Here is a 25,738-nt window from a genome sequence, read left to right as displayed (position 1 = left end):
GAGGCGCCCTTGACTTTAAAACTTTTTAATCTTTATGTTCTCTTTCGCTCCGTCCTTGGTCATTGAATAAATCTTGCTTTTCATGCATGTTTGAAGACCTTTTGTTTTGAGCTCATACAGTTTTTACAGTCATGGGAATGGCAGCAAAGCTTATAGAAAGCAGGTGCAGAAGGTAAGATAGAATTTAAAGAGTCCCTGCATCATATGTGTCTTTCTGAGATTGTTCTGGAAAGCATCTTTGATGAAAATGGTGGAAACGTAACATTCCCCTCTGGTGATGTTAAGTGTCGTCCCTGACGCTCGCACGCAGGTTTTCCCACTTGTCTGTAGAATAAACACTCATCCTGCCTCCTGCTCAAAAGAAGAGGGAAATGTCATGAAAAGTATCCAACACACTCACACGCAAAAACAAGTCGAAAGAGAGGAAACACATCGGTGAAAACTCTTGAGTAGCTCGACCACAATTTCCTGACATTTCGCTTAACAGAAGACAGGAAGCAGGAGCTCAGGATGTGATGAAGGTTCGGAGACAGAAATAGTCTGCATGAAGAGTCTTTCAAAGCATTCCCACCTCAGATGGCGAGGTGGCAGTGAGGGGAAGTGAGGAGAGTGCGTCAACACTTGATTATAACAGCGATCACTGTTTCTCACAGTTAGGCACAATGCACATATTGTACATAACTCCACAATAAATAGGATTTCGTTGATGAAATTGAACTTTTTGTATTAAATAATCACCATTAAGCAGCCCAGAGTGGAAGGGAAGTTGCAGCCGTTATCACACACAACTCGCCAATGCCGACACAGAGATGGAGAAAGTCAAAGAGCTGCTTTAAGTGCTCATTCATGTGACATGAAAAAGTGATAGATTGCCATTTAATGCTGTGTACCACTTAAGCCCTGTCATCAAGTCGTCCTGTTTTGACTCTCCCGAGCTCAAACGGAGATATCTGGAGATACGCAGCAGTGGCGGCAATGCGGACGTTACTGGAAAAGAAGGGAGGTTTCGAAGTAGCGGAGTTATAACACAGCGAAAACAGAGAAAAAGACCTGAAGCAGACGTGTGAAAATCCAAAACATATAATGTCAACATAGATGCACAATTAGATAAAAGGTCAACCAGTGATGGGAGTACAAGAGAATGAGTTTATTTTTCTTCAAAGCTCTGTGTTGTTGGCTTTGTTTACATGGATCGCCAAAAAGTTATGCGGATTTACCTAAAACCCTGTGGATTTAACTTCAAACGTCTTTCTTGTTGATATCAGCAGGATTTAGTCAATTTAGGAATAATTTGACTCTGGACCTTCTTAAAGTAGGAACAGAGCTGCTCTAAATACTAACAGCTTCCACCGATTCTCATGCAGCGTGTTCACTATAAGGTCACTAGTCAGGAAATCTACAGCAACTCAAGTGAATGCTGAACTAATTCCTGAGCATTCATCACTCAGAAAAGTAGAGGCGTGATCACATGAGTCATACGGAGCAGCTTCACCTGCCAAGCTCTTCAAAGTGGAGATTTTGGCTGAATATTGTACAGATTAATAACAGTTATCGCCTCAGGTCTCTGCAGATGTAGACTCTGGAGACACACGGGACCAAAAATGCCGTTTTACACCTGTCAGCGACGTACATGTTGAAGTGTAAACACAAAATGTCAAAGCGAGGGAATGTGCGATTCCAGCCTTGAGCGACAATGGCGTGAAAAACTGAATCACAGGAAACGAAGCGCTGATGTTTTCAACTTGAAAAACAGACTTACTTATTTTTCTGGTCCTTCTGATTCATAGTTTCCATTATTGGTAACCGTTATCCAGAAAAATATCAAATTGTATCAATGTAAAACATCTGCTAAGTGATAGAAAACAGTCGGAGCAAACGAGAAACATTGTTATTGCTCGAAGAAAAAACTCCTCTGAGCTCTGTTGTAATCCGGGAAAAAAAAAAATGTATTCTATTACTTTATTAAAAGATCTGATTTGGACGTGACATGTTTTGAATGATACACAAATCCGATCACTTGTTTTCTGACTTTAAATTGCAAACTGACTGAATTTGTTCTGTGAAAGATATCGCCTGTCACAACAGGAGCAATGTCTTGTTGCACAACGGTTCATGGAAGGAAACCGACACGGAACTATTTACATTAATAATGGAGCTTTTTGTACGATGTTACTGTTATTTATTAACCTTATTTAAAGCAATAAAATCAATTAGGTCTTCTAATTTGCATTTTGCTATAGAGCTTTAACTAAAGACACACAGATAATGCCTCTGAGGAGCCATAACCAGCCACGTTCAGCATTTCTGCTCTTTTATTCTTCCCTCTAAAGAACAATTTCTGCCTCTAAAACACACAACACCAAATGTACTCACTAATGGCTATGGCGATCTACATCACTGTTTTAATCTTGATACATTACTGCTTTTGATTTGTTCTTTTTTTTTTTTAAACATTGTGCAAAAATCCCTGTTTTTCTTGTATTATTTTTGTCTGAAACAATAGGAAGTACATTTTAAAACATTACCCAGAACATTTTACTCCACAAGATTAGTGCGATTCAAACGGGAAACGTCAAAAAACAAAGCGGCCATTAACTTATCCATCCTAAATCCAGCACAAAACCCAAACAATCATCAAGCCGCCTCTCTTGTGTGAGAAAGTTCGATATTTCAGAGCAGGAATAGGTGGCACCATCGCGGATGTTCCACAAACCAGGGCGGATTTGATCTGGATCCTGATTTTTTTTTTTTTTTTTTAGGATTGCCAAGAGTAAATGTTGATATTAATACTACTGAGTGTGCTATTTCTGGGAAGGCGAGGCCCGGGCCTGGTTGCTTCCAGCTGTGATTATCTGTTTCCTGCGTGATTTTTATCTGCTGGGGTGAAGAAGCAGTGATTCCGGAGTGAGAATCAGGAGGGAGGAAAATACCGTTTAGTGCTTTTAAAAACAGAGCCAGTCGTACTTTGCTGTTAAGGATTCTCCTGTTGGGCAGTCGGAACTTTCTGAAACCAATGCAACTTCATTAAAAGTTTGTTATTATCCAAAAATAGCACTTTTCAGCTCACTAAAACTGCAGTAAGTGTAATAATTACAAACTTGATGCGTCTTTCTGCACATTTTATCAGTTACCCTTTAGGCTGATTGTGCCATGAGGTTGTTTCCTGCCGACAAGCTTTAAATTAAAGAGTTCTGACACATGTCGAGTCGAATGTACGAGTCGTGCCCGTGAGCAAAACAAAATGTGCTTTAAATCAGAAAAATCATGTGCTTCAAATTACACGCTTCATTATTGATTGTCACTTCCCCAAAACAGCAGAAACAAAGAAAAACAAAAGAGGGGGGGGGGAAAAAATCCTCTCATCACATCTGACAAACATTTGGAGTTTGTATTTGAAATGTGGAGGAAGTGGAACACCGTACGCATTTTAAAAAGCTCCTCTCCATCCATCTCACTCAGCCGGCAAATGACCTTTCAGACGTGCATCTGCAACCAAAAAAGGTTGCTTTTACTCAGGACTGCTTACATTTGAAACGTAAGCAATATATATTCATTACACACCTCGGCGGCGAGGACGTGAGGGTAATCAGTCAAAGGGAGCAAACATCTCTTTCCTGTAATGTGTTTGTTTTGCCCTGGGCTTGTTTATACTCTCTACAGGAATACTTTTCCTTACTTTCCTTACCTAATCCCTTAATCACTTGAGCAGACAGAGCCCCCCCCCCTTGTCCCCGCGGGGTGGACTGAGGGCACGGTGACGGTGTGCTCCTCAGTGCTGGTGAGACAATCCTTCTCATCTAACAACGCCAGCATTAAAACAGCCATGTTTTCGGGTCAGTTTGCAGGTGAGTTACCTCTAGACACTGGCGGATGCTGTTAGAAAAGGAAGCGCCTCGACATAAGTCCACTCTAAATGATCCAACAGATTCCCTTTAAGGTTGAGGTTAAGTCCTTTTCAGGATCAGGGTCATTCCTTTACAAATGACTCTCTAACCTCAGTCAAATGTCTCAGCCATTGTCAGCTTGTGCCCCTCTGCTCCCAACATCCTTCCTCACCCATCTGTTTTTCCTTCTCTGCTGTTCTGTGCTGGATTTATCTTCTCAGAGCTCCAACTGCGGGACAGGCGTCGGTCCAGCTGGTAGTCAGCAGGAGCAGCCTGCGCATTTCCAAACTGATGCCCAAAAGCATGCTGGCCATAGGGTGAGCTACATCAATCACACCGCTATACACTGAGACGTGTGGCAAATTAATCAATATTTTTAATTTAGGGTTTGGATGAGATGATGTGAGCAGGACGTGCTTCTTATTCTGGTCATTTGGTGGGGCCTCCCTGCGTTAAATCTAAATTGACTGATGGATCCAGCAAAAGTGCCTGCAGGCCACAGTCAGGATCAGTCACCGAGGAAACTTATGGATTTATGAGGAGGAATACCAGGCAACATGTTTATATATTCATGAAAAAACGGGTTATTTGATGTATTAGTTTTAATCGGATTTCACACTGAGAGCATAAATAAAGTGAGTTATCATAATAACATTAAATTCAAATCCAACAATCGCCTCCTGTCTGAGCACCTGTTCATAACGCGCTGATATTTCAGCCCATCAGCGCCGCATGGAAGCAGAAATCTTCATCCTCCACCCTCCTCCTCCTCCTCCTCCCCCTCCCCACCCCTCCTCACTCCGTCAGTGCGCATGCGCGTCCTCCCAGAAAACCACACGCGTCTCCCCGCTCCGCTCCGCTCTCTCCGGTGCCAGAGCGGGAGAGATGCGCACTCCGAGCCGAGGACGCCGCAGCACAGAAATGCGCACAGCGACGCGCGAGAGCCGGCGATAGCTTCACGTGTCCTCCCAGCAGCCCCCGGCCCGCCTCGCTCCACAATGGGTTAGAGGGGAACATGGCACACTTTGACACACTTTGCCCGACGTGGGAAATGCCCTGCTGGAGCGCTGCGCTGCCGAGCGGCACAATAACACACGAGACTTGAGAGAGGAGAGGAGGGGACCGTCTTCCAGGCATTTCTACCCCTGCCCCTCTCCCACTTCGGCTTTGAGAGATGATCACGGAGCTGCTGTGCACCGCCGTGGCTGTGGGTCTCTATCTGAACACGCTGGACGCGGATTTCTGCTACGATGACAGGTTGGTTGGTTTCGCCCTCAGCGAGCGGCGCTGCGCGGCGCGGCGGCGCGCGCCGTGACACTTGTCATCTCCTCTCGTTACCCCGGCGCGGAAACGCGGGGAGATGGGTCGCTGCGTCCGCCCGCTTTGCTTGCATGTGCTTTTGTCTGGAGGCTGCAATAAACCACTGCTTATTTGTCGACTTTAGTCTAAAAGACACAAAGGCGGGGAGGAGCGATGAGGAGGTTTTTACACCTGAATGTCAAAACCGGTGCATTATTACTTGAATTAACCCACATTCATGGAAAAAAAACTTTAAGTTTATGTATTTATTGTGTTGATGCATGCTTAATGAAGAGCCTGCTGTGAGCAGTTCTTATAAATGTGACCAATGCACAGGTTAATTCCAGCAAAAGCAAGATCCCAGCAGGTGGAGTTCAGCAGTGACCTGAGAGCAGCATCCTTCCTCTCTGTCTCAACCCTGGCTGCACATGAACTGCCTCATATGCTCTTTGTGTTGATGAGGCACTCATGCTTGTCCTAACAGCGCGCCGCACTCTGGGGGAATAGAGCTTATTTAGACTGGGAGTAATTTTGAAAACGGCTGAATAAACACATCAACACGTTCATAGAAGGGCGTGCATGGAAAGAGCAGAGCTTCAAAGGTGAAGGTGGACCAAAGAAAGCAAGAAGTTTGAATCCTTGCGTGGAAGGAAAACTTACCCTGTCTGTAACGGTGGAGATATTTATGGTGATGCATTTATGACCTCCTACACAGGATTCATAAACATTATTCATGTGTGCATTACTTTCTCTTCATTCAGTGATTTAGTGGACAGTATGCTTTAAAGTAATAAATATCAACCATTTGTGTTTTTCAGGTGTATTGCTTTGTCTGATCAACGTCATTGTGGTCAGTTTGTTTCTTCAACTTGAGCATATGAGGAGTTGTCTGTGATGACAACAGGTTGGATAAGGTGGGATAGATGACAGACTGACTAAATAGTAAAGCTATTTATTTTTCACTGTTATAAAAAGTGAAATCCAGTGTGTATTAAACTGGAGTTGTAAAGGCTGCTTTAACTCTTGAATTATCAGACTTTGCTCATGTTTGAGTCTCAGTTTGAACTTTCTGTGTGGAGTTGCGTTTCCACGTTATTCCTGTGTGTGTGTGTGGCTTTCTGCAGCTTCCTCCTTCAGTCCAAAAAACGTATTTGAGATGAACTGGAGACTCTAAATTGCAGATGTGTGTGTCTCTGTCTCTTTGTGTTGTCAGCTGGGATCAGCTTCTACAACCTTTTGTTTGTCAGAGCGGAGTAGAACCGGCATTCATGTTTAGTCCATAAATCTCCAGTAAAGTAGATATCAACGCAATACACAATCACATTCCATTTTTTTGACACGCACCTCTTCCTGCCTCAGGCTCTGTTAACACACTTTGACTAAAAGAGTCTTTGATGGAAAAATGCCTGAAATGCTCATAACTCATTACACAAAGGCTTTACTGGTGAAGAGCGATCAAAAGCCAGGAAGGGAGAGAACCACTGATCTGAGCTGATTCATGAATTATGGCTTGAAATGTGAAACTGAGAAGGAAGATTCAATCAGATGGCGCAAAAGAAAAGAAACCCTCACTGGCTATTAGACACGTACAGTTAATACAATCCCACACTTAGCTTATGGATCATAATTCAACAGGACTTCCCTTTTTTTTTCTTTTCCTTTTCCTGAAACTGTCACGAAGCTGATAATTTTACTATATGTCCTCTGTCAGCAGGGTGCAGTTTGCTGAAGGAGATGTGGGAACACACTCCTCCTGTGGTCTGTGTGTCGCTCTTTCTGCTTAATCATTTTTACCACCGCGGGGGGATTAAATTTGTCTCCCTTTGCATCGTGATTAAAGCCACCTCACCAGCGGTTCACGCTAAACTAATAAACCGAGCTAAAGCAGAGCTGTCACATTTCGCATGATGGACTCCGAACTCACACGCCAAGTAGTAAAGTTCAGCAGGATTTCCTGTTATTTCAACCAGAATTTATAGTCAATATAGTTGATCCAAAGGAAACAAGGTCACAGTAAGTCTCTGCAACCTACACTTGTAACAATAATAAGGATTTCATTTATCTTTATTACATAATAGATTTTTTTTAAATGAACTTATCCTGAAATTAAAGGTCTTTCAGTAACATTTGGATTATTTTGAAATGACGCTGATGTGTTGTACTGAAAGGTGTTGGGTGTTTTTTTTAAGCATCTCTCCTAAAGTACAAGCATTTAGAAAGGATCCATAAACAGCTCCACTTCATTTTCATCAAGCATTTAGTTCTGTTTGTACCCTGTTTACTTTCTTGAATTTCGTTAGCTTTATAAATGGGCTTCTTACTCCTACCAGTCTCGGCAATCATCCATTTTCACTCCCATATTGAAGGCGCTTTCCCCCTGTTTCCAAGGACACGCGAACAGGTGGAGATGGGGATTAGAACTCCAACCTTGGGAATACGGGACAACCTGTTCTGCCCCATGATCCTCAGAGAAGGCCAGATTTCATGGCAGATTTGTGGTAATGGACCATATTAGGTTGTACACGTGTTTTTGATGGAGTGGCTGGTGCATGCGTTGGTATATTCCGGAGTGTGGGTGTTACTGGCCGTGCATCTGCGCCTCGGAGATTAACCATCCTTCATGTCGGTGCTTAGTAGCTGCTCCCCAGCTGGGCAGCTTCTCCTTTTACAAGGAACATCTGGATGTGTAATTCTTTATTGACCCTGAAATACTGTACATGGGCAAGAGCAGGGGCTTGAGCTCTGTCAAAAGATGTTTTCTCAGCCTTCAATATCAAGCGTTAAATCATTGGATGAAACCGCTGATATGCAAGGTATGTTCTGGATTTCTCTGCGGATTAAAGGCGCGTACAATGAGCGAACAGGTTGCCTCCCTTAATCATCCGCCGCTCAGTCAGTTGTTGCTATCTGGTTAGCATCCCCAGACACCCCTTAAAGGTCAACTGTAAACCCCCCCACCCCCCCGTGCGCCGCATGCGAGGAGATGCAGTGGAGTCCAGAGATGTGGTGTGAATGAGCTTCACATGCCGTCTTCGGTTACATCACACCTCGCCAAATAGCCCCGTAAAAAGAGCGCAGAGGTCACGCATCCATCAGCTCCGTCCGCACGACACCGCCAGGCTGTCGAAACGCCGGCCGGTGACAGATTACCTGGGGCGCTGCTCTGCCCGCTTCGGCCTACGCTCCCCGCGCCGCGCCTTCAGCGGGAGCTCAGTATCCACCGGCGCCGCGTATCTATCAAAGTCGCCATGGTAATTTACACTCTCGGGGACAGACGCCGGTGTTTTGGTTCAGCGCTCTCAGATGGAGGAGGCTGAATACCAATCAAAGGTCTGACCTTCCCCGGTCGTTCATCAAACGGGGTCCTCTCTCGCGGGGTCAAGAGTCGTGTGCTCTCGGACTCTTCCCTCGGGAGTCAGGGGAGAGTTATGTGCTAAAGGTTAGGGCGAGAGAAAGATTGAGGTAGAGGGGAGCTGAATGAATCATTCTGTTGTGGAGTCGACTAGAAAACCTGACTTAGATGTAGACAAATTGGTTTTTCATACTTTTGTGCCCGGCTGCGCGCTGGAGTGATCTTATCCGACCTTTCGCTCCATAATCAAATTCTTGCTGCATGTCACATGCAGTTCTTAGCATCCGAGACAAGATGGCGATGCAGATAAATCTTCTATATCCAGACGCGGAGTTCTGGGGATGTTCTGGCCGCTCTCTGTTTTTTCAATCATGTCAAGTGTTTTTCCTGGGCATCGCTCAGAGCCTGGCCGGGCTCTCGCTTGGCCGATTGTAATCCCAATGAAAAGCCTCTCCGTGTGAAATGACTAAGTTTTTACGGGAGCTGCGAGAGTGGCTTGAGCCAGGCTGCTTTTGATTTGACGGGGGAAAAGTCAGAACGTGATTCGTCGGATTTTTCTCCAGTTTAGCCAAATGTACTGGCAAACTTCAAATGAGACGCGAGACAATTACAGTGCGGATTTTGTTTACACGGGCTGTTAGATTGATTGCCTGAAAAATGCAGTCACGGTTTGGAAAACATATTTACCATAAACCCCATGCTCTCCTCTGAATACCCATCATCACATCGTTTGACAGTTTGATAAATGAGGATTTCCCTGATTCTGACACTTAAGTTATATTCGTCTTTAACAACACCTGACAGATCAGCCGGGTGAATAAATGGATTTCTTTGCTTTGAGAAGTAGTGTATTGTTCAGTCAAGCTCGTACTGGAGCCAGTAAGGCAGATAAAGGAAGCAGCGTTGGGAAATGAAAGGCATCCTAAGTGGATTTCGGCATTCCGAGCCGTGTCTCCAGAAACATCTGTGACCCCAGTAACGTCACAGTCCCACCGCTCGGCGCAGAAATACATTACGGCCCCTCGGGGAGCCCGAGTGAAAACACCCCCCCCCTCTCAGAGGAGCAAACAGCTTCATCTTTAGGTCTAAAGGAGATTGTTGAAGATTGGATTTCAGTGACGTACGCTATACGGCCTTCGCCGTCTAAAACTGAAGTCGTTCCATCCTGCAGGAGCGCTGCTCAAGAGAATGAAGGTAGCAAATCATAGACCCTGTGTGTCGCAGCATCTGTTTCTTCTCTAACTTGGGTTTCTGTGGTTAACCGATAAATGCAACAATATGGAATTGGCTCTAAGAAGCGTCCTTTCATCATGCTTCAAACCGTCGTACTTTGAGTTTCAAATGTTAACGTTTGGCCCTTATAAGTACTATTGATGCACGCACTTTTCAGCACCTTTTGAAATAATCAGTATTGATTTTTTTGAAGTACAAAACTAAGTTTTTTATCATTGATGTAACCTCCATTTGACCTGTGCTACGTTGCGCATGTCGCTGCAGTGTTTGCATGTTCAGTTGATACAGAAGCATTGTTGTGTCAGGGGTGACCATGTGCTTGTAACAACAGCCGCTGAGATAAGAGAAGCAGTAAATTCAGTTTACAGCAGGAGGCCACTTTTCACTGTTGTTTCTTTGCTGCTGGCTACTGTTCTGTATTCTCCTAAGAAAGTAATTACATTACTTTGCTAATAGCAGAATCGAGGCCATCATGCAAGAGACCTTAAAATGCTGCATCCTCTGTATTAAAGCTGCTGTGGTCCGCATGTCTTATGCTATTCTTAGTTGTTTTTTAAGAAATTTAATTTAGACTCGGTCCGCTTTGCCAATCCCAACTCGGTTCAACAGCGTATCAAGCCTGGCCAAAAAAAATGTCTAACATATGGGCCGAAACGGGCCGCAAGAGGGTTCAGTCCGGGCTGTGGGATGACCTATGACTTCGCAAAGTGTAGAAATTACAAAGAAACTTCAACTGAATTGTTGATTTTTTTGCACAATTGAAAGATCATGGCATTTTGACTTTTTGCTGCAGTTTATGCGTAGCTAAAAATGGCATGCAGTTAAAACTTTAACTTCTTTTTCATTGGAATTATTTACTTTTTCAGATGTAAAAAGATATCGCATTCAATTTTCATGCACTTAAACTATAGCTGCATTTCTTTGCTCTCAGACAAAGGTAATAAAATTCATCATGCTGCAATTCTCTGGCTCTGCCTGATCCAGATCAATCTGGGCTTTACATGACCCCTGAAGAGAGCCGAGGTGGACGTCCTATAGTCAAAATACAAGATACAAGACCACACAGCAGGAAGATAGCTTATCTGTTCCCTGCCCTGCTCCCAAGGCTGATTGCTCCTCTTTGTTACTGTAGAAAGCGACTCGTAATTTTACAGGGAATTGGTGGAGATGTCAGACGGAGCAAAAAAAAAAGGTTGGATCAAAGTCAGTGGATGGCCTGAAACAACTTCAAATCAGTGTCTGTGAGCGCAATCATTGTATGAACATCGTGTACTGGTCATTTTTAAATTCCTGCAGTTAATAGAAAGCCACCCCCGTCTTGTTCTCCACTGATGAGACCTCCTGCGTGTGTCGGTGTTCCTGTGATCAGTTTCTGTAGTCAGCGCTGCCTGAGATCGCCGTGCCTCTGCTCGAGCAATTATTGAAAACACGTGCCCTACTTGTGCTGGTGGGTGTTTAAGTTACACTGTATGCTCGGAGCAGGTAAATATTGGGGGGGGGGGGGGGGGGGGGGGGGAGAAGAAGTCGGCTAATGCGACGGTTTGAGCAGAATCCCTTTGACTGAACTGCGCGCGTTGAGTAATTCAGCTGAGGTGAAAAAGCCTGCGTCTGTCACAAGGAGTTTTGACTGTGCGCACCACGAGGCGGCCTGAAGACTAAATTAAAGTGAACAGTGTGGCGAGGCGGACTGATGAAAAAAGTGTTTATGAATGGTAATTTGATCGGGTTTTGAGGCGAGAGGCTTTTAACTAGATTTTCGTACATAAAGGATAATGTGTTTTCGAGGAGAAGCCGGCAAACCTCATGAAATGTGTGGTTTGGTGGTGGGGAAAAAAAAAAAAAAAAAGCGTTTCTGTTGATGTGTCACCGTCATATGCGCTCGCCCAATATACTTAAACATTAACACATGTTTTCGCTCCCCTGGTTTCAAACGTGTTGGGATTCATGTCTTGTTTTTTTGCAGTCCTTCGATGCTGGGTGTATGGCTCCAGCTATCGTTTTAACAATAGGATCGCAAGAGCAAATAATCTCATCGTGATTACTTGCAGATTTGGTCAATTGAAGCACTTAGTGGTCAACTTTAACAGATATGGCGGCTTTGAAACTGCTGTCAAGCCGCAAATTAAGACTGGTGGGAACGGAGATGGTGAAAGGTTGGAATTCTTGTCTCGTGGCGCCAAGTTAAGATGTTTGATTTTCGACGTTGCAGCGTCTTGCTTGGAAATGGCATCAAGCTTTCACACGCGCAGAATAAATTGTTCTTCAAAATGAAATGGTACGAAAGTCACGCACGATACAGTATCAGACATTTTTTGAAAGCTATTTCCATTTCAAGTTGAACCTCCTTCATCTGCAAGTCAAAGGACAATATTCATATTCAGATTATTTTATGTCAGGCCAGACAGGAAGTTGGTAATTTTGAAAATAAAATGTCTTCGTGCATTTTAATTCAACACTCCAGCATTATTTCATACCTGCTGGTTCGATTTCAGAAGTCAAAAGCAGAAAAGCACAAAAATCAAGAAAAATTAAGTCAACAAACGTCCCATTCAATTAGCAAAGAATTGATCTGACAATAACAGATCTATGGTGATGTGAGCTTGAAAGATTTACTGAGCGTGACGAGCTTAATTAACCCATGCTTCTGAACGGACTTACTGAGCCGCAGAGAGGAGATGGGTTTGTTTATTTATAGGTTGTCCCCCCTTCCTTGTCTCGTTGGATCCCAGTGATGCATGGCTGAGGCTGCCGCTCACCCTTGGCTGGCCCTCGCGCTCCGCGGGCCGCAGACGCCGCCCCGCCCGTCTGCCAAGACACGACCGCTGAACCTCAGTCCCGCGACCCTCCCGCCGTCCACACCATATGCGAATCACAGGACTGTGGAATCAATGGACAAACCGCCCGACGACTCTTTAGCTTCCACATACCAGAAGGCGTAGATTTGTCACGTAACACCCATGCGAGATACGGCGGGATGAAAAGTTCACATAAAGCGATGGAGGTCGAGCACGTGTGCGTTCATCATGTTCTTCTTTAAACAAACCTCTTCGTGAGCGCGTTGATCAGCAGGGGGTTGGATTTCTACCACGGCGTGCTTTGTAAGCATGGAGTTGGGTTACAGTTAAAAGCTGGCGTCCACTTTCACTCCGAAAACTACAAGGTGGACGTCTAAAGGAAGTTACAGCAGTTGGGGCGTAACACAAAACCAACCCCAAGCTGGGGATCGCACGATTACCCCTCCTACCTTTTTGCAATCAATAGCCGTTCAGTCTCGTCTTTCAGTGACTGCAGTGCTTTTCCTCTGTCCCTGCACAGCTGTCAGAAAACAGAATCAAACATGTGTTTTTCTTGCTACACTTTGTGTGTCGGGTTTCATGACACGCCATCAATTCTGGACGTGAAAACTGACTCTAAAGTGACATGAATCAGGAAGCCGGTCCAAAACCCGAACAGGATACGCACGGCTGTTGATGTGTTTGTGTTTCTAATGGCCACTGACACTTCCATCGCTTTCCCGGTGATAGCGGAGCATTCTATACTGGAAATAATCGGGGTGCTGAATCAGGTTTTTTTTTTTTTTTCCTGAAAAGTGTCAGGTTGGTGGGATCTGGGATGTGTGTGTTTTGTTTTTAGTTGGGAGGCTGGGATGGAAAAGGAAACATCTGACATGTGTTGCACTGCTGTTGAAATCAGTAGCTAAACACTTTGAGGAATATGAGTATTTGCTTTTGCTGGGAAAAGTTAGACGAGAAAATTATTAACACACGTGTTGATGTCCTGTATTTGGAGCCGGGGTGTATTTTCCCATTGTTTCTCATTTTTATGCAAAGCTGATTAAAACACATCCAGGCCTTCAAGAAAGATTTGTAAAGCTCTTGGTAAGCGGCCTAATGTTGGGGATATATGCAGTATAGTCTTTGGATGTGACGTTCTGATTGATTCTCACTTCTGGCGGAGAAGTCTCCAGCAGAACCCAGGTATTCTGAACGTATTCCCCCCAGTGTGCATCATTTTCAGACGTGCCTGCTGGATGCTTTCAACTTTGCTACCAACAAAATATGCACATAAAGTTTGAGGCTCGCCCTACAAGGCGCCTCCTGTTATCATCACCTAAAGCAATAATGCTCGCCCCCCTAAGGCTCAGGTATTGAGCCGAGCTGCGAGAAATTCCTCCTGAACAGAGTGAGAAACAAATGTTTTTTACGCTGCCAAACATCTCATTTCAAATCCATCGAGTCCGCAGAGGCAACACTTGTTTATGCCCTGCAAGCTGGAACAAAACTCCAATTCAACTCAGTGTACAGAGTCTTGCCTTAATTATTATTCCGAGTGCCAAGCGCTTCACAAAACCAATACAGATCCATTAGGTGGGCAACCCTGGCACTGAACCCGAGCTGCGCACTGCACACACTCTTTCAATCATCATGCATGGCTACTTCAGCTCGCCTTTGTGAAATAGACTAATATGCATACGGATTTCTGGGTCAGAATAAGGCCGCCTGCAGAGCTCCCAGTGTGAGTGTGTGAGTGTGTGTGTGTGTGTGAGAGAGGGAAAATCAGTTTGTGAATCGCACTTCATAAAAACCGGAGAGGGGGAGAACGAGGGAGTCGGTGTGAGAGCTGGAAGGATTCAAGGTTCAGGGGAGAGCGGCTACATTTACATGCAGTGGTAGTAAAACGTATCGATGGTGACGTGATGACATTGAAGCTGTTGTTGATCAGTTGGTATTTATTTAACACGTTTCCTCTTCAAGAGCAGCATAAAAGGCATTTTTAGATCGCATTGACTGGATTTATGGAAAAGTTAAAAGGACTCTGGCGGAGGTGTCAAACTCATTTTGGTTCAGGGGCCTCGTACAGTGTTTCATCTCAATAGGGGTGAAATAAGAAAGCAGCAGAAATGCTGAAAACGATGTAGTTCTCATGTAGTGAAACCACACACACACACACACACACACACACACACCCACACACACACATACACACAAGTGCAGACAACTATTATAAACATTAACAAGAATGGCGAGAATGGATAAAAGATGAAGCTGGACTGTTATTATAATGGACCTCAACTATAAAACTACCAAGTGGTTTTTAGGTAAATATGCGAAAATGCAGCCAAATATCACGATAAATATATAACTGTGTTTTCTTTTCTCTCGCTGCGGCTCTGGCTTGGCTGTGATTTTGTTTTCTTATTTTTCTTTTTCTTTTTGGGTTGTTTTCAATCACATGTATGTCTGCATTTCCCACATTTTGATTGATTTTTGGGATTGATGTGAAAGAATTCTAAGAAATAATTGGGCAATCAATCACTAACTTTTTAAATTCATTAATTGCACACACAGAGTATGAGTGCACAGTGAAGGGAAACAACATTTTATCTCAGTTCAGTCAGGCTTGTTGGAATGCATGCTTGACATGTTGATATTGTTGTATTGATGAATTTGCAATGCAAACCCCTTCATTTTCTTGCACCTTTCACAAAACATGACAATTAGACCCAGCTCATAACAGTTTTCTTTTTCCTCACAGCAGTTTGCAAAACCCAGATGCTTCTCAGACACAGGAGTTCTGCAGCTTTTAGTATTCACAGCCTCGCCCTCGAGTTATGGGTTTGATGCTAATGTTAGTTCACAAGTACTGCAACTTTCACTTCTCTGAGTCTCAGTGTTGCGTGATGGTTTCTGTGGGAACAGCAAGTACTTTCACTGAAAAAAAAAAAATGCATTTAATCAATTCTATGATGCTTTTACACTTTGCAAACTCATTTTATGAGCTGAATTTTGCCCTTGGGCAAAGCGTTTGACACTCCTGGACCGGAGCACGCTCATATTGGTTCCCTTGATTTACTCTGCAAAGGGAAATAGCCTTTCTCCTTTTCCTGTTTCCTCCTGATAAGTGCCTAAAAGTGGAAAACCACCATAGATGATACAGATAGAGGAAACGTGGATGCGTCAGCTCGGTTTTGTTGTTGAGCGGTTCTCCCACCGCTGTACAATGAAAATCTATTTAGAGGAGCAATGACACACGCTGTATTATGAAAAGACGGGGTAGAATTATTGTGGACGGTCTAAAATAGAAGAATATGCCATTGTGCTTAAAATTGTTGCTGTATACGAAAATAGGAAAACAGCACGGCTTCAATCTAAGCTGGACAGAACATTGCAATTTCCTGTTTTTGCCATATAGCCACAGTTTTGGGTTTTGTGGGCTGACATTTCCTGCCCGATCGAAACACCAAGTCACTCAGGTTTGGACGGGTTTGAAAATCCATTACTCCGCGTTTGAAACAGCAAGGCCCGTCATCCTTCAAGTTAACTATCCTCCTTAATTACCCAGTCAGGGTCAGGATACATTTACGCCAATTTCCCCATTTTGAGGCAGTGCCCTTTTTAAGCGCTGCTCAATAGTCTGCTCACCCATCTCACCAAGACAGATTGAGCTCCTTATTTCAGTGGGATCAGTGGCTTTTCTTTCAGTGAGCTGAAAATAAGGTGAATTGCTGTTTCACACAGCAGCTCTGACTCCCACAAACTCTCACAATCTGCCTTTGATTGTGCTTGTTTTGTTCATATTCCTTTTTTTTTTTTTTTTTTTAGATAGATACACCAGCCACTATATTTATCCATCTTCAAAATGTCGTTTTGATATTCATAGATCAGCGGCTGGGGTGAAGCCACTGTAGCTAAAGTGCTTTCATGATGAGCTCTGACAACACTGTAATTTATTTTTCATAGATATTGGAGGGAAGCGACGAACACCGCCCAGTTTTATCTCCTTTACAGTTCACCCATGCAATGTATTACTTTCATGTTTTAATCTGGCGGACTGTACAGGAGGTCACTGAATAATGCATGTTTTTGCTTTAGATCAAAACATGACCGGTTCATCCGAGCTCTGCAGTGTGTATTCATTTTCACTTTGATAAGAAGCACACAGCAGGGGGCTGAGACTCTGTCAATACAATGATTGGTTGCCCCCCCCGTTGAAAAGAAATTCGCCATCCAAGGCACTCAGTTGCTTTTTAAAAATGTGAATTTGATCAAATTAAACATTCCAGTTCACTGTCCCGCTGCAGATTCCTGTCTCTGCTGGGCTGATGTGTGTGTGCAGTCTGATTAGAAGTCACTACAGAGTGTGACGGTGCCGTCTCAACCACACACACACACACACACACATCGCCCAGGGTCTGCTCATTACCATGATAACACGTCCAGTCAATCCATTACCGGCGTGGCTGACAATGCCAATTCAATCTACACTCGGTGGCCACGCTGATGTTTTCTGCCATGACCGCCAGTCTGCTCACAGATAGCGTTATCGGAAGGAGAAACTGACCTGGCCCCAACCCCGTCGGAGACACGAAGGATGTTTGTTCGGGAAGTAAAATGAACAGTTCAGCTTGTTGTCGTCTGTTTCATAATCAGATAAGTTTAGAGAATTCAGAGCTAATTGGGGACTTTCAGAAAACTTTGCAGTTCAGCTTCTTTCCAAAGGCAGAAGAAACACAGTGCTATGAAATGGATACAACTAATTTGAATTACTATGCGTTAATCTGAGTAAGTCAGTGAGGAGTCGTTGATTTCCTGGAATGTCTGCTTGATGCCTGAGTTTGATACAGCATCTGAACTTATTTTGACTTTGTACAGAATAAACAAGCCATTGTTCTTCTTGCTGGTGTTCCCCGAATGGTTGTTTCTCGTCTTTTTGCGGCACTACACTAAGTTTGGTAAGCAGAGCATTGCTTCATCCGCTTCAAATGAGGATACAAGTGAGGAGTTTCAGTTCCCTTCCGTCGTCACATTCTTCTCTTCTCTGTTTACGTAAAGAATGATGAAAAGTGCGAGTTTGCATAAAATCGCAGCGAAGCAAAGTCCTCCATGTGAATGTCATGGCGTTGGACCATGACATCATGTCTGCTTGTTCCCTCAGTCCTTCTCAGACGGCAATATGCCACTTTTATGATGTTATACAATGCGTTTTATAGTTTTATAATGGACTTTCCTGAAGCTTTTCAACAAGGCCATATATCATAGAGTTCTTGCTGAAAGCTTGACAAACGTGGATTGTATTAAACCTCCTGCAGAAAAGTGTTTGTGACATATCTTTAATACACAGCATTGTGTTGGTTTCGTAATCCATTGATCATTTGCACTTGTCGGAGTTCGTAATGCTCAGGGGTTTCCAGGGCCGAATAAAAGTGCGGCTCGAGTAAAAGTACCTCAAAACTACTTTAGTCGAGTTTAGCTTTGTCCAAAGTTGAGGGTCAAATGGATGGGGTTTGCACCTTTGGGATGACTTCATTGGTTCCAATGTTAAAGTTGAGTTCAGGCAAATGGCTTCGTTGTACCAGCCATGTTCAACAGATCACAGATCAGAATTTGAAAAGATCTGAGATAATTAGCACAGATCCTTGAAAGGAAGACAGATTTGGTTTGGGTTGGCCCCCTTGGTACCCCTCTTTAGCTGCCGTTTCTCTCTGGCTAATGCTGGAATGTGACAACTGGTCACGGCAGAAGAAAGGAGGCCCTATTCCGGATTGGATACAGTGCTGTGCGCTCTGTTGGTGCGGCTCACTCGGCCATTACAAATGCTGCGAGTGAATCTGACTGCAGAAAGCTGTCAAAACAGAAAGAAGCCTCGCCGCTCCCGAGTGTTCCCTGCACAACCCACAGCCGTTCTTTACATACAATGTATGCACACAAATCCTCTTCATTCGGCATTTTTTTGTTTTTTTTTTAAATTTGTGATCAGATTACAAACCATTTCAGGCGAAGTTTTAAAGTGATTTTTTTTTTTTTCTAATCAGAGACAGAAAGCTTTTGAGTAGAAACAGAATGCTGCTTTGTTTCTCCAGCTGCTCCCTTGGCAGCGCTGCAGCAACGCCGATCCTCCACTGGATGCATGATTTGTCATCGGCAATTAAACTCGTCCTCATTATAATCCCCGCGGCGGATTAAAAGTGATCTGCTCTCTGTAAAGTTACCGAACAGAAGTTCAACAAACCTGTACCACGAAATGTAGACTCCTCACATCCACTTGTGATTATCCTTCAACAGGAACGGCTCCAACTTTTTCTTTTTTTCTTTTTTAACTGCGCACCGCTTTGCAGCAGAGCAAGTACCAGTTGTCAGTTCATTACTTCAAGTTCAATTGTTTTCATGGTCTGACACACTGATTTTTGTTGCAGACTGAATAAAAAGGAACTTTTTTTCCCCAAACCCAGTTGGACATTGCCAAGGTCTGCCATGCTGTTGATTCCAGTGAATATAAAGTGGGCCTGCAACACTCTGGACACGGTGTTTTTGATGCTTTGTGTCCACACCTGGTCCTCCGCCCATGTGTGGGTGAAATCTGAACATATGTGCATGCAAATGATACAGCTGGACTGAGGTGAAAAGTGAGCCGAGAACATTGGCAGCCACTTTCTCCGCCGCGACTCTTCATGACCCGGCGACATCCATCTATTCCCCATGGAGAGAAGTCAATGCCAGACGCCGTACTTGTCCCCGCTGCTCCAGTTCCCCATTTCCATTCCAGGGTGGGAGGTGGGGGGGGGGGGGGGGGGGGGGGGGGGGGGGGGACAGGGTGTACATAATGATGAGTTCAGGTGGCTCAAGGTGGACATTTTTATAGGTCACTGTGCCAACCGCCAGCATCTGTGTGGAACTAGGCCAGTGGGATTGATTGTAGAAGGTAAAATGAATTAAGCAGGTGAGGGGAAATAGGGAAAGGAAAGAGCTTCTGGAGGATTTTTTTACCCAAAAAAAACAAGACATCATGTGTTGGATAGTGGCGATATATCTATACCACTCCACCTAAAATAATAACCACATATTTACACTGTGGACCTGCTTCTAAGGTTTGTGCAGGACATTGTGCACACACACACACACACACACACACACACACACACACACACACACACACACACACACACACGCGCGTGCAAGCTAATCTACTAATAAGGCACATCGAGGATTGCGTCTGACAGACACACGCACGATCGATTTAGAGCGTTCGTCTTCATAAATATGTAATATTGTTTGTGTTTTCCAGATCGTACAAAATGCCAGGAGGAGTTTATGATTAATGTATAACCTGCGGTGTGATTTACAACGTCTGTAAACACTGTTTCTGATTGTGTCTGCTTTCGGTACATTTGAAATTGAAATGTACTTCGGTTCTCCCTTTAGTTGTGACTCCACACAACAATAATGTTTTTTTCCCCAGAGCTTTGGCTTCATCTATGTCTATTTTTTTGCAGCAAAGCTCTGATATGTCTGACAACTTGCTCTACCAATACATCGAGCTCGATGATGGCAAAGCAAGCAAACTAACAACACAATTCGCTGCAGTATGTGCTCCACTAAATATGAACTTATGCAGGCAAATGATCCTGATCTAAATACTGGTGTTCTCAGTTAATCACCCGAAAAATGCATGCAAACTGAAAGTGGAAGTGATTTGCATGCGTGTGCAATTTAGCAAGTCTTGAACAGGATCATAGTAAATCAGACTTTTCGGGAAACTTCATAAGCTTCTAATAAGACACAAATCAAGTGTTTAATAAGTTCATATTTTGACAAATTGAATTGAAGAGGCTCTGCAGGTTATAGTTTTATTACATTATTTCCATCATCAGTTGGTTTGGTGCTTTATTATTTATCATTAAACCAATTTTCACACTGACTTTTAGCAAGTAAATGTGGGGGAAAATGCAACTTTTTTGTGTGCATAGGAACTCTAGCTTGTTTTTACATAGCGTGACTCTATAGGAAGAAAAGAAAACATGAATTCAGACAAAAGTGAAGCAGCGCAATGCTGTCTAAATTCCTGCAGAAGCAACAATATCTCTGTAAGCAGCAGCAAGCTGAGACAGAAAAACATCTGTCTGGCATTGTAAATCATTTCTGCAGCCTGTAAACAGCTTTGATTTATGCATTGTTTGGTTAAGTCAGGGAACAGTATTCGGTCCATTTTTAATCAAGCATCACATTTATCACTGTGGATGCAGGCAGCTCGGGGAGGCCACTCTAATTACCCATTCGCCGTCAGATGCTGTAATTAACTGTCGAGCTCGAGCTCGATGGAGAATCGAGCTCTGATTGGCCGCTCATTTGTTTTCTCGCGGCGCGCCGGAGGTTGGTGGGTTCTGGCTGGAACCTGCGGGTGGGATGGATGGATGGCTGGAGGGGTGTTGAAGTTGGCCGCGGAGTCACTGATAAGAGCTGACTGTGTGGGAAAGGCAAAGGTTTTCGAGGGAAACCTGTAAAACTCTCAGCGGCGCTCCTGGACGCTCGGCTCATTTTAATGCGCCGGGCATTGCAAATGCTGCTGGGCAGCACGATACTGTCAGCACATGCCATTTTTATTAGGTGAGACTTCTCAAAAGCCTATAAATTGCAAATGAAGGCTCCCCTGCTTGATGTACGAGGGATAAACACAGCAGTATGCAGCCGTGTTTTTCCATAAGAGATCCTGGTGGTCTTCGCAGTGCTCAAGAAAGTGTGAAAGTGCAATTTGCTGATGAATTGAACCATAACACTCTCTAAATCTTGGCATCTATTGGTTTTTCCAGCATTACTGGCTCTTTTTTGGTGAAAAATGCACTGCTCTGCATCGTGCTTTGACGACATCAAAAATCTTTAATCCACATTTTTTGCTTTTAAATTGTGAGCTTACCATCTTAAATCCCAACTCAATCTTTCCCTCTCTGCATCTACTCTATTTTTCCTCTTGGGGAAGCGTAAAGCATTAGTTTTATTAGCGATTGATTTCCCATAGCCTTCCTTCTGGCGAGGACGAAGATTCATCACAGGCTTTTATTGACACCATCACTCAGGGAGCGCTGCCAAGGGCCTGGCCTGCTTTTAACACAGGTGCCAGCGGTGGCGTTGTTGTCAGATCACCTCGATTTTGTGTGGCCGGCTAATGGAAAGTGATCAATCAGTCATTTAGATGGAGATAAAGGCTCGGTGATCAATTTGCTGACGGTTGTCGGTGATTAGGTTCATAATTTTTTTAATCATGAGAGTATTGAACATGTCTTTTCTAGAGGGAAATCCACCAAACATCGCTGGGTAATTGATCAGATAAAATGCTTTGTGGCCTCTATTTAGCCCTTTTTCTAACAAACTGAACTTATTTAGCTTTTGTTGCTCCAGAATTGTTATAAAAGATGTGCAAAAACAGCGATTCTGGCAATTTTTTTTCCAAGATAACACCTAAAGTTAATGCAGGTCGTTGTACTGAGGAAGTAATAAAATATAATTTATTTAGAGTGATAAATAAAGGGATTTATCTTGAACACAATGTAATTTAAATGCAGTTTCCTTTATCCTGTGGAGCTGATTGTTCCTCTGATCTCTCACAGCACTTGTCAAATTAATGGAAACCGAGTTTTTGCAACACGGAGACTGCTTAAATGGAATTATGTTTGATATTCACATGTGCATTTAATCTGTGCATCGGCGTGTGTACATATTTCAAGTCAGCGCACATTTAGATTCTGAGTCGACCCCTGGCTCGTTTGTGTTTAGTTGTCTAGCTAATCAGGAAACCAGCCTCTCAGGCGACATGAAAGCAGCTCCGCTGCCCGAACAAAAGAGAGACGGCCAGCTTCCTGGTGTTTAGCTCACACTGTTTCTGCCTCTTTGAAGCCCCGGAGCCCCCGGAAGAAATCTGCTCGCCCCGACGGGCCGGCCAGGAGGGGCGGAGGATGTAGAGGAGACTTTATCTGAATCAGCTATGAGCTGACCTGTCGGGCCCGACGGTGATGAAACTAAAACAGATGGACTCAGTGATGAGGAGTTATGATCCACATGTGTGCTCCTTTTGATTGTCGCAGTTAAATCAATAAATACTGATAAAACCTGACCGCCTGAGTGCAAAGGATGAGTGTAACAAATAACATTTTTCATCAACTTGTTTTTTTTTTTCATGGGAAAGTGTTTCAAAGGAGCAGATAAAACTGATTTGTCCGATTCATATCAGTAGTTTAGAAAAGCTTGTGCTGTGTGACAATGATAGGAAACAAGAGATCAGATTTTTGACTGTGTGTGTTTGTGTGTGTGTTTGGTTCGGGTCAGGTAATCGAGTACTACTTGCAGTCACATGGTTAAAATATGTTATCCCTCCATCTTTTACTCTCCTATCACAGGAAAACAATCTCCATTCCATCACAGAACAACCACACACCCTTATACTATCACCTATAGCAGTGAGCTTCTCATGCTTGTTTTCCAGGGGAGAAGCGGAGTACCAATGCTCACAGAAACATTTGAAATGATAAATAGTTTGAGTTAAACAGGTGGAGTTCAGGTCGTTGCGTTTATATTTTTAGTAAAATTGTGAACAGACTGAGGAGATCCTGTGTGCATCAGGATATTTACCATGAAATTGGAAGGAAGCTACCTTTATCAGGAAACAATATTCCTATAAACACTCAAATAACAAGCATTTCCCCGCTGTAAACATACGCTCAATGCACGGATTCTCCCAGCTGACGCAAATAATTGTAAACGCCATTTTGTTATGGAAGCTGCTGTTGTTGAACATTTGCATGTAGAGCTAAAAAAATGTGATTTAACTGGTCTATTCTATTTTTTTTATTTATTTTTTTTCTTCTTGCATGGGAAAACTGCATGCAGCTCTGAGTAAGGCTATTTTTAATCTATTAATCCAACAGGCTGGGCAGGAGAGGGAAACATACAGCGTAGTACCTTGAATACAAAGTAGGCTTCATCCTCAGATTTACTTACTGTACAGTAATACATAAAAAAACGGATGGAATTCTTGCCAATTTTCTCTCTCTGTTTTATATGTCATCACCGCCCGGCTATGTGGAGCGCCGTCCAGCCGCACTTGATCACCGTTAACACGTTTCAAACCATGGAAAGAAACAAATAATTGCATGTGAGCTGGGCACGGAATCTGTCGAATTTCATCTCGCACATCAGGCAAAGGGAAGAGCTTCTGCAGAGCTCAGCATAAATCCTTCCCAACCAGACCCCGGGCAGCATGACAGAGGTTTTTTTTTTTTTTTTTTTATGAATGCTATCTGGACATTTATGCTTTTTCCCCCCCCCCTTCTCCTCCCATATTCGTGCCACTCTGGCGTGGGACCGAGTGTGGGAAAGTAGCAGTGCCACTTGTGCTCGGGGTATTGTTCTGGCCGGTGGAGACGGTGACGTGTGGTGTTTGAACACACCCTTAAATGTTCACTTCCTGACCTTTCGGCCAACAGACATGCAAACTAAACAGATATAAATGGCTGATTAAAAGAGGAACTGAATATTTGAATCGTATCTCCGTCGGCTGAACAATCGCTTAGAGAATAGCACAGGCGTGAATTAGCTAAGAAAGCTGAGTTCATTCAAAAAGAAAGGATAATGATGTGAATATGAGCTCATGAAGTGAGAGTCTGGTTTCTTCGTCTTCTGTTACATCTTGCACTTTCATCATCATCGCCGTCTCCTTATTGCCTGTCATCGCGCCGTGGGAGGACCACGGCGCCTGATAATCAGCCAGGGAACGAATCATTTAGGCCCAGTCAGCAGGCGTAATGGCTTTCCGCATGGTCGTTCATCCCTGGCAGTGTGATGGATGGGCAGGTACCCACGGATTAAAGCCAGAGCGGACCGGATCACCGTCTCCGTGTGTTCACCGGCCTCATGTGGCGAAGTTCAACAAGCTCACCGAGGTGAAAATTGGAGGATTTTTGCTCTCAACCAGTTGTGGCATTAGCTGGGAACAAAGCCCTGAGCACCAACATCCTGCCAATAGCACCACCGCATGGGGTCTGGACAGTATATTACCCATATTGCACATGGAGAATGGCACGGGAGGTGACATTTGTACACACATGCAGTTTGCACCAAACATAATAATCAGCTTACTTCCTGACCTGTGACCCCCGTGCGTGTCTTTTCTACTCTGTGATCACTTTCTAATCCTGTTAGCATTGGATTAACACGGAGGCGATGTGGACTCCCACCCACACGGACACTCTCTCTCTCTCTCTCTCTCTCTCTCTCTCTCTCTCTCTCTGGTTGATGCAGTGGTCATTGACTCGCTGCACGTGTGAAACTGAAATCAATACCCGGTGACCCCCTCCTTCAGATGCAAATCATATTGAATCTTCTTTTTTTCACATCAGTCTTTTGAAATAGATAAATATTGTCCAGGTTGTGCATTTTCACAATTTTCATTATGGCACAACTTTCTAATCGTTCATTCTGTCATCGTCAACCAATTGTTTGAAGAAATTGAAAACTAAATTTGGTCACTTGCCCAATAAAGGGTGAACTTTTTCTTTTTTTTTTTTTTCATTAAAGTTTCTTCTGTGATGGGGATTTGTTTCAGTGTGTCGTATGGAGCGTTCCCCCTCTCATCGAGTTTTAATCATCTTTGTTCCTGACGCCTCTGCGCAAAGCCGGCAGCATCAGTGCCGTGTTTACTTCAGCGGTGCGCCAGCCCAAGATTAGCATTGTGTGAAGAGGCCTGTCTGCTGCCGCTCCCTGTCTGCAAGTTTAATTAGCACTCCGTTTCCTCAGCAAGGAGAGGGAAATGTAATAGATTTTGGCCAGACATGGGGATTTTAAAAGCTCGGGACTGTAACAGACTACCAGATCAGATTCGGTTCCTCAGGCATATAGTTAAGACGGAAAGAGGAAAAGAGCTCGGAGACAGAAATAAGATGGATGGAGGTTCCGTGAGGGAAGAAAGAAAGTGGACAAAGTGCATTGAAAAGCAGAAATGAAGATAAAGGAATTGATGGAGACGGAGATGTGGTTGGATGCCAGATTTAATAGAAGCAAGCGAATGGAAAGTGTGAGTGAAATGGACCAAGAGATGATGGCATCCATGAAATAAAGTCTTGGCCAGCCAGGTCAGGATCCATTAGCAGCTGTGTTTTATGACGATAGGCTGATCTGTCTTATCGCTTTGGTCAGGAGGGCAGGAG

At 43.9% G+C, this 25,738-nt stretch overlaps 1 protein-coding gene across 1 annotated transcript in view; it reads left to right on the top strand.

Annotated features, from left to right (window-relative positions):
• Positions 1–4,766: 4,766 nt before the first annotated feature.
• The window catches only part of tmtc2a (transmembrane O-mannosyltransferase targeting cadherins 2a), a 50,165-nt gene continuing 29,193 nt past the window's right edge, over positions 4,767–25,738 (top strand). Inside the window, exon 1 of the mRNA XM_030113473.1 lies at positions 4,767–5,141. Within this exon, the coding sequence (XP_029969333.1) occupies positions 5,059–5,141 (83 nt within the window). The 5' untranslated portion in view covers positions 4,767–5,058. The remainder of the gene's footprint in view (positions 5,142–25,738) is intronic.

Source organism: Salarias fasciatus, chromosome 17 (genome assembly GCF_902148845.1).
Source record: "Salarias fasciatus chromosome 17, fSalaFa1.1, whole genome shotgun sequence".
Taxonomy (NCBI): domain Eukaryota; kingdom Metazoa; phylum Chordata; class Actinopteri; order Blenniiformes; family Blenniidae; genus Salarias; species Salarias fasciatus.
This window is presented reverse-complemented; position numbering and strand designations above follow the sequence as displayed.